Source organism: Herpailurus yagouaroundi, unplaced genomic scaffold (genome assembly GCF_014898765.1).
Source record: "Herpailurus yagouaroundi ecotype Mexico unplaced genomic scaffold, PumYag 63441, whole genome shotgun sequence".
NCBI classification, from domain to species: domain Eukaryota; kingdom Metazoa; phylum Chordata; class Mammalia; order Carnivora; family Felidae; genus Herpailurus; species Herpailurus yagouaroundi.
The window spans coordinates 1-8,970 of NW_024416966.1; the positions used below are offsets into that span (position 1 = coordinate 1).

An 8,970-nucleotide genomic window follows, 5' to 3' on the forward strand; every position below is an offset into this window, starting at 1 on the left:
GGCCTCCTCCCCCAGTCTGTTCCTGTCCTCCTTGGGCACTGACACCTCAGAGATGTCTGCACGCGGCTCCACGCACCGGGGAACGCACCGGGGGCCGCACCGGGGACTCGGGCTCGGCGCGTCACGGTGCTCAAAGCCAGTCCCCTCGCAAACGTACACCTGTCCAGGCGCACACGCCAGGTGGACCCAACCTGGACACACACGAGCAGTATCGTGCCCTATTTTCTCTCACACAGGAATGCACCCACTGAACACGCAACAAATATCCAGAGACCCCGGGGCCGCCGACTCCTCCGCGAACAGATAGATGCACGTTTAGTCCGCCAACGAGATGAGCAGGTCTCTGCATTGGGGACCCGGGGCTCTGGAGAGAAGAGCAGATAGGTGATAAGCAAACAAGACACACCAAGCACTGTGAGGCGGCACAGCTGGCAGGTGGAAGGAGGTGTGTTCGGACTCAGAAGGGAAGAAGCCGGGAGAGAGCTGCACCCCAGGCAGGGACACTGGCACCTGCACACCCTCAAAGGCTGAAATCATGTAGACATGTCTAACCCCCCCAAAAAAAAAGAGTGGCGTTCCAGAAGCTCAGAAAGTGAGAAGAACGACTTAGGAAGGAAGTGGCCAACAGCACAACATCCAGGGCCCAGCAAATGTCTTCATCTTGCAGCAGGTTGTGTCTGCAGAGAGCTGTGGGTGATGGTGTGGGGTGCAAAGTAGGGGCCCTGCTGCACACACTGGGGCAGGGTGGCTGCTGAACAGTGCAGGGAGGGACATTCTTTGTCCAAAGAGAGAAGGCATTCAGTTTGCTCTGTTGCAGGGATGGAACCCAAAAGACAGGGACAGAATCCAGAAGGCTGATGGTGAGGTGAGGTGCTCTGCAGAGGGGGGCTGGCTCCTCAGGAAGAGCACTAACCACTCCAGCCCGTCACTGGGTGAAAGGGGGAGGGGCTGACCACAGCATCTAGAAGTTGCTAGGGCAGTGCAGGAGGCAGGCCTTTTGGAAGCTCACATCTGGAGGACTCGCTTTCCTTACCAAGCCCTGCTTCAGAACCCCATGGCCAGTGCCCAGCGTGGCCCTCTGGCTCTGCCCCACTCCCCAGCCTCAGCCAGACTTCACGCCCCAAGGGCACAGGCTGTCCCAGCACACATCACAGCTGTCATTTGACTTTATTACGTTACATATATATATTAAAAAAATTTTTTTAATGTTTATTTTTGAGAGAGAGAGAGACAGAGCACTAGTGGGGGAGGGACAGAGAGAGGAGAGGGAGACACAGAATCCAAAGCAGGGTCTAGGCTCTGAGCTGGGTCAGAGCAGGGTCCAGGCTCTGAGCTGTCAGCACATAGACCGACACAGGCCTCGAACTCAGTAACTGTGAGATCATGACCTGAGCTGAAGTCGGACGCTTAACTGATTGAGCCACCCAGGCGCCCCACGTTACATATATTTTTAATGTTTATTTTTGAGAGAGACAGAGTGCGAGCAGGGAATGGGCAGAGAGAGAGGGAGACACAGAATCCGAAGACGCAGGCTCCGGGCTCCGAGCTGTCAGCACAGAGCCTGAAGCAGGGCTCGAACCTACCAGCCGTGGATCATGACCTGAGCTGAAGTCAGATGCTTAACGGAAGGAGCCACCCAGGCACCCCAGCTTTCCTACATTAATGCCAATCTCCTTTCTACAACTGGAAGTTCTATGAGAGAAACGCCCATGTCTGTGACTTGCTCCCTAGTGCTGAGCACCAAGCCAGGCACATGATGGGTGCTCAATGAATTTCATAGAATTGACGAATGACTGAGGGTACAGAGAGGGGAGGGCAGGAAAGACTTTGCAAAGGGAGGGTGGACAGAGCGGGGTCCCGCCTGTCTCCTCACAATTCTCACTGGCGTCCAGTTGTGTTCTGGCACTGATGGGAATTGGGAAGCTAAGAGGGGCATGGTTCCCCGGCTCCACAGCAGCAACTCAGAGGCACAGACACCCCTGGCCAGAGCCACACGGTTTTCCCTTTTGCTAACACCTAACGCCTGAATAACAGCCCCTCTGCTTGAAACCAGGAGCCATTTCTCTTTCCTACCCCTCAGTCAGCAAGGAACCTGTTAGTCCGCCCATTTTCCATGTCGCAGGCAACTTGCCAAACAAGGGCGGTGGGTGGGCAAGGGAATATTAAGCGGAAGCCTACTCTGAGGCGGCTCTGGTCCAACAGGGATAAGAAAATGGGTCCGTCCTACCAGGGCGTCCCCAGGCCTTCACTGCAACAGGCACACTGTGACCGCTGTGGATCCCGGTGGGGAACAAGTCAAGTCCACAGATTCACCAAGCCTCCACCAAGACCCAGGCTCTCCTGCTGTCTCCAGGACAGCAGCCCCTAGCACTGTGCCCTCTAGCTCACAGCAGAAAGGCTGCACGCTTGAACCTCCACTGCCCAAACTGTCACCCGTAAAACAGGAATCACTTGGTGGTGATCCGGTTTGAGCCCCCGGATGTGAACACCTACCATGGGATGGGCATGTTGGGCACGGCCTGTGAACAGTAAGCAGGGCTGAGGGAGGTGGCAGCCACAGCTCCTGTGACTCCTTAGGGCAGTGCCTGGCACAAGGCAGGTGCTCAGGAACATTAGCTGCTACTGCCCAGGGCAACGGTGCCCAGAGAAGACTCTGGAGGCCAGGGGAAGAAGGGCCGACCACGTTGGCTACTGTCTCCTAGAGCTGGAGGGTTTGAGGTGGGGGCTCAGACCAGGACTGTTGCTTGCCTTGGGGATGTGTCCAAGTCTCCAGAGAGTTCTGGGGGGCAAGGCCTCTTGCAGTAGACCTTGGCCTGGGTGAGAGAAGCTTCTAGGCCACAGCAGAAGAAAGCCAGAGGGCTCCCACCCAATGCCCTTCTGGCTCAGCCTCTCCGGCAGCCCGCCTGGCTGCCACCTTGGTACCCTCTCAAAGCATGAGGGGGCTTCGCTGAAACAGTTGCTAGTATGTGTTGTGCTTCCTTTTCTTTCTTGACGTCCTTAGAGACCCTGCTTACCTTCCTGTGGCTACCCTCCCCACATGCTCCCCACAAGCTTCTTTAAAGGTCCCTGTGGCCAGTCACATTTCAGATGGCCCACAGAGGCCTCACCCTGCCTCGAGGGTTCTCACCCCACAAAGAGTGGGCCCTACAGGGGACAAGGTCGGTTCCAGCAAGACGTTCTCAGGGAAGGCAAGTCCTGGGGGAGAGAAGGACACCCCTCTTCGAGGGCACAATGCAGGGGCAGCTCTAGAACCCTCCATTCTAGAATCTGCCCCTGCTTTCCCAGAGTCTGCCCTGCCCCACACCAGTCCACGGCTGTGTTAGCCTCCCACCCCAAGCTCTCAGCCCTGGTCGCTGCCTGGCCTCTGCCCCGGTCCCATCAGCCTCCTTCAGCCCTGTCGCCCTAGCCCATCTGACACAAGTCAGGCCTCAGCCCTGCTCCCTGACCCCAACTCCCTGCAGTGAGCTGGACCGCCCTGCCCCCTTCCATGGAACCCTGCCCCCTGTGAAGGGCAGTGCCAGGCGAAAGCCGGGCCAGCGAAACTTCATGGAGCAGGTGCGTGAATGCAGGGACAATGGCTACCTGTTCTCTTCCAGGAAGACTGGCTCTGGGGCCTTCTCCAAAGTCTACCTGGCCTGTGCCACACGTGAGCGCATGCAGCACAACACCAAGCTGGCTTCCGACCTGCGGGGCAAGCACCATGCCATGGTGAGGTGGGCGGCAGGCTCGGCCACCGCCCTCTAGCCCAGCCCCAGTGGGCCCTGTCCTAACCCCGCTGAGGCACCTTCCTGCTGATCTGGCATCCTCTCTGGAGGCCAAGGCTCCTGCAAGCTGGCTACTCCCAGTTCCAGAACCCCTTGAACACATCAGTGCCAGGAAAGAAGGGGAAGGCCAACACTGCCCCCCAAGGATGCTGCTTCCCAACCTCACCCCAGCCAAGCTGGGCAATGTGCACAAAGGACATGGGGCCTGTCCGTGTCCCCCTCCAGGGGCTGTGGTCTACACACAACGGCCGCCCCCCACCCCTGCGGGTGGCGGTCAAGATCATCTCCGCTGCCGAGGCCCCTGTGGAGTTCTCCCAAAAGTTCCTGCCTCGTGAAACATCATCACTCAATGCTACCTATAGGCACCCGGATGTGGTAGGCAGAGGCCCCGACCCAGCCTGTGCCTGTCCTGCCCACCCCCCGCTGCCAGCCGTCACCATTCCAGCTGCCCAGGCCCACCCCCTCTTCCACCCAGGACCCCTCTGCTTGGGGCTCAGCCCCATCCCGAGACCCTGATCCGATGCACCGGACAGCCCCTCCTTGGGTGACAGCAGGTGGGTGGGGGCCCGGCAGGTGCAGCTGTACGAGACCTACCAGAACAGCCAGCGCTCCTCCTTGGTGCTGGAGCTGGCGGCCCGCGGCGACCTGTTGGAACACATCAACTGGGTGTCGGAACGCCGCCGCTGCGGCCGGGGGCCGGATGAGGAGGAGGCCCACAGACTGTTCTGGTAGCTCGTCGGCGCCGTGGCCCACCGCCGCAGCTCCGGCATTGTGCATCGGTGAGGGCGCTGCCGCCTCTGCAGCCTGCTCCCACACCCGCATCAAGAGGCCACCCAGCTGAGCCCAGGGCCAGCACCTCTTGCCCTTCCCCTTCCCCATGCAGGGATCTAAAGTGGGAGAATAACCTCCTAGATGACCGAGGCCTCCTAAAGCTGACCGGTGAGCCTTTGGCCCAGCCCCTACGCTCTTCCCTAGATTATCCTGACTCGTGACCCAGCTGGACCCTCAACCCTCCCAGGAGACCCAGCCCCACCCCTGCCCACAGCTGCACTTGCAGAAACCTACACACGTGAGGTCTGCCCCCCAGTCATCCCGCCCGAGCCCTCGCTCTCTCGCCCTCCTGCTCCTCACCTGGGGGACTGCCTGCCCTGTGCCCAACCCCCACCCCACCCCACCCCTTCCCCACTGCAAAGACTTTGGCTTCGCCAGCCATTGGGGCCTCAAGAGCTTGCTGCCGAGCACCTTCTGTGGCTCCGTGGCCTATACAGCCCCCGAGATCCTCATGAGCAAGTACAATGGGGAGCAGGCTGACCTGTGGAGCCTGTGAATGGCGCCCGCAGGCACCCCATCGTAGGCAGGACCCGCGGGAGGGCAGGGGAGGGGGCACGCCCTGAGGAGCCTGTGCCCCCAGGGGCATCATCCTTTATGCCATGGTGACCGGGAAGCCGCCCTTCAAGGAGCACCAGACCCACCGCATGCTGCACCTGATGCACCACGGCCCCACCTTCAGGCCGGGCGTGTCCCCAGGTGAGTGAGGACACCCTGTGTCCCTCCCGAGCCCCAGCTCGGGCCTGGAAAGTAGGCAAGAGAGACCTGGGTCCAGAGAAGGGTCATGCTGCGTGGAGGGAGTGGCATGGGAGACTGACCTGGCCACCCCACCCCCAACCCAGGCTGGTAAATGGACCACAGCAACCAGGGGACAGGGAAGCTGGGCTAGAGGACGCCCCGATTCAGACTCCTTGCTTGGAAAGGCAGCGGCCCCACCGAGCTCTGCACCAGCCCAGGGCACGCTGCCCTCCCTCTCCGTGCCCTGATCTCACGACGGTGAAGCACTGACTCCCTCCAGGCATTTGGGGGGTCCGAATGGGCTGACTCCTCTACGCTGCCAGCGTTGTTGATGGTGATGGACGCAGCTGGAGGGGGGAAGAGAGTGGGCAGTGGGAGGCCACAGCTGTGAGCCCTCACCCACAGAGTGCCGGGACCTGATCCGGGGCCTGCTGCAGCTTCGCCCGTGCGCGCGCCTGGGCCTGCAGCAGGTGGCCGCGCACTGCTGGATGCTGCCCGCCACGCACGCGCTCTCTGGCACCACGCTCAGGATGCCGCCAGGTAGGGTGGGGGCCCTGGGAGGGGGGTGTGGGCAGGTGGCTGGCCCCTCGGCGCCCCTCCTGATCCCCCACTGCTGTCGGTTGCAGAGAAGCCAGCCAAGCTTGAGCACTCGGAGCCCGGCAGAGACCCGGAGCCTCCGAGGCGGCGCCCCCCGGCGCTGCTTCTGGGCCTCCGCCTGGGCCGCAGAGGCCGACCCAAGAAGAGGTGCAGGCTCTGCCCAGCCGGGGCTCTGGAGCGCGAGGACAGCCAGCCTGGGGGTAGGCGCCTCCAGGTAGCTCCTATCGCGGAGCTCCACATCTGCCATCAGGACCACGCCTGGGCACCACCTGCCGTGGGTGGGCAGAGGCGAGGCCAGATAAAGCGTTTATTTTGTGGAGGGGATGTGGATGTCTCTGTGCAGGAAGGGCAACCAGCCGCGGGGAACCATCCCGGGAGAACACACCTCCGTGCCACGTTTTTAGTTGGGAGGAGAGGAAAACCACAGAGAGTACCAGAGGGGAAAGAGATACCTCACACCCGCGAAGCGACCGGCCTCAACGGGAGGAACCGGAGTGGACCCCCAGCTTTGCAGGCAGGGCCAGGACTGAGGACACACGGAGAGGGGGTGCTGGGAGCTCTCGCGGCAGCAGCACTCCAGTGCCAGAGTGCAAGGGGCCTGGGAAGGCCAGGACTCTGGAATCCCGTGCCAAAGATGGCCCTGGGAAAGGAGCGCGGCAGGGGGAGGGCCACACTGACCCTCTACCAGGCCTGGTGTGGCAGCTTTAGAACTGAGGGACCACGCAAGGAGCTGGGGAAGGACAAGGTTCTTGGGCCCATAGGAGGCTCCAAGGTGACAAAGGGCGGGAAGGGGAGAGGTCTGCTTAAGAGCGCGGATGCAGGCACATCACAGAGACACTCTGAGTGTGTCAGGCAAAGGGCTCGGACGCTCAAGGAAGCCTTCCAAGGACAGGGCCCGGTCAGAGCGGACAGCAAGTACGTCACAGCAGGGCGGGCCAGAGAAGACAGCAAGGGGCTGAGGGCCGTCCTGGGGCACAGGTCAAGCAGGAAGGTGGAGAGAATGATGGGAACACAGCGCCCAGCAAGCACTCCAAGGACAGGCCAGGGGGTCACAGCCCTAGGAGATCCCAGGACAGGCTGATGCTGAAAGTCTCACGAGGTCAGTCCTTTGAGGCTGGGTCTCAGGCAGGGCACGTTGAGGACCCCAGGATAGAGGACTTGGGGTGGGCCTGGCAGCAAAGGGCACTGCTTATACCTGGACGCCCACCGATGCACAGACCTCGACCGTGCCCTCCGGGGCTGCTCAGGCTTGCACTGTTTATCCGTCCCGCCCGTGAGCCATCTTCCTGGAGGCACCTGAGAGTCCTGGAGCACGGCCAGCTCTGACTGACCAGCGCTGCTCCAAGCGACCGGAGTTGCTGGAAGTCACGGGGCACAAAGAGGTCCCCTCGCCCTCCCGGGCGTATCGGACATTCACCCTAGAGACCTCTCGGCAGGGAACAACCTCTGAGCAAGGAGACCCAGAGGCCCGCAGCTGGCTGCGGGAAGGCCCGGAGCTCAGGTCGGTGTAGCCCCTCCAGCTCGTGGCTCCGGAGCCAGCTCCTCTGACCGCTCCCGGGTGTGCTGTTCCTGCTCCTGGCGGTCCAGCCGCCGCAGCTGCTGCTCCACGTCTTCAGGCACCTGCACCTCCAGCAGGTTTTCCATGCCCTGCTCTGGCTCATCCCCAATGAGCACCTGCCAGCAGGGGAGGCAGGTGAGCAGCTGGGGCTGGCGCACCGCGGACATCCCTCCCCCTTCCCCACCAACCCCGCACCCACCTGAATGAGTTTCTCGCAGGCCACGCGCACGTCGGGCTCCGGCTCCCAGCCGTGTAGCTCACGCAGGATCAGGTAGGCTCCCTGGTTCCTCACCTGCTGCCGACCAGGTGCTGTGGCTGTCAGCTGAGAGAGGGCAAAGGTTATCCAGATATGAGCGTGCCGCGCGTGTGTGGCATGTTAGGAGCCGGCATGAATACAGCAGGGCCTCTGCTCACCAGCATGATGGCTTCAATGAGCATCTTTCGGATGTCGGCATCAGGCTCCCTCTGCTTGTCTGGCGGCAGGTACTGCAGGTCAACAGGCAGCCCTAGGGGTGTGTGTGCGAGCCACTGGGTGCCAGCACCAGGCATCAGGCCAGACCCAACCTGGGTTAGCCCCATTCGTGCTCAGCAACTCCCTGGCTGGAAGGTTTCAGCCAGGTCAAGCCCTGGGCATCTTCTCCCCCCCGACCCCCCCCACCCCCCGCCACTGGCGTCCCCTTCTGCCCAGCGAACCCTGAGGCTCCACCCAAGCCACTCACGCTCCATCTCCTCCTCGGAGAAGTCCTCGGGGCCAGCCAGGGGCAGCAGCAAGAAAGGGAGAATGTCCACCTCGGGCCCAAGCAACCACTCGTGGTGTCCTGGGGGGGAGGGGGAACAGGAACGGGGGTCAGTCTAGCGGGGCCCCAAGGCCATCTCTCCGTCCCATCCCCCCAAACGCCACACCCCCACCCCTACTCACGATGCTCGAAGCAGCAGTTTCGGAGAGTCCCCACCACCCCTCCCCGGCGCACGGAGGAGTCTGGGAATTGGGTAAGGGGCAGCAGCCGCTGGACCACGCACCTGAAGGAAGGGATCGCTCAGTGCCATCCCTGTTCACCTCCACCCCCTCCCCGCGGGAGCCCCGGGCTTCACCTCTCGGGGTCCAGCAGGAAGGCGCGCGCCGCGGGACGCTGGCTGAGGTTGGAGAGCATTGGCCCCAGGTAATGCAGGGGCGCGCGGGCGTTGTAGCCAGGCGTGCACAGCGCGCGCACCAGCCGCCCCAGGCCTGACTCCCCCGGCTCCGCGACCTCCAGCGCTGCCATCAGCGCGGCACACGGCGCCGGCTCTCGGCTGAGGTTGGCCAGCACGGCGGCCGCCTCCTCGGCCCAGGGCCACTGTGGATCCAACGCGCGGCCCAGCAGGCGGGCAGGCAGCTCGGGCTCGGCCTGCAGCAACGGCTCGTGCAGGCCGGGCTCGGCAGCGAGGTTGACGAGGGCGCGAGCGGCGTCGCGCGCCGGGGCCGGGGCCGGGGCCGCGGCCAGCTCG

The 8,970-nt window shown here is 62.6% G+C and overlaps 2 protein-coding genes across 2 annotated transcripts; one reads left to right on the forward strand and one right to left on the reverse strand.

The window, feature by feature from the left end:
* Nucleotides 1-2,444: 2,444 nt before the first annotated feature.
* On the forward strand, nucleotides 2,445-7,377 carry LOC121024332 (testis-specific serine/threonine-protein kinase 5-like; the record flags this gene model as incomplete). Its single annotated transcript, XM_040466579.1, is given in 11 exon segments — nucleotides 2,445-2,528; nucleotides 3,338-3,460; nucleotides 3,597-3,708; nucleotides 3,990-4,139; nucleotides 4,338-4,543; nucleotides 4,648-4,703; nucleotides 4,958-5,087; nucleotides 5,176-5,291; nucleotides 5,736-5,870; nucleotides 5,957-6,074; nucleotides 7,350-7,377. Coding segments are annotated over 11 exon segments (1,258 nt in total), but the record flags the coding sequence as incomplete, so codon positions are not given.
* HGH1 (HGH1 cochaperone) lies at nucleotides 6,216-8,966 on the reverse strand (the record flags this gene model as incomplete). Its single annotated transcript, XM_040466578.1, has 6 exons — nucleotides 6,216-7,601; nucleotides 7,685-7,807; nucleotides 7,900-7,991; nucleotides 8,205-8,303; nucleotides 8,405-8,505; nucleotides 8,578-8,966. Coding segments are annotated over 6 exons (981 nt in total), but the record flags the coding sequence as incomplete, so codon positions are not given.
* Nucleotides 8,967-8,970: the final 4 nt, after the last annotated feature.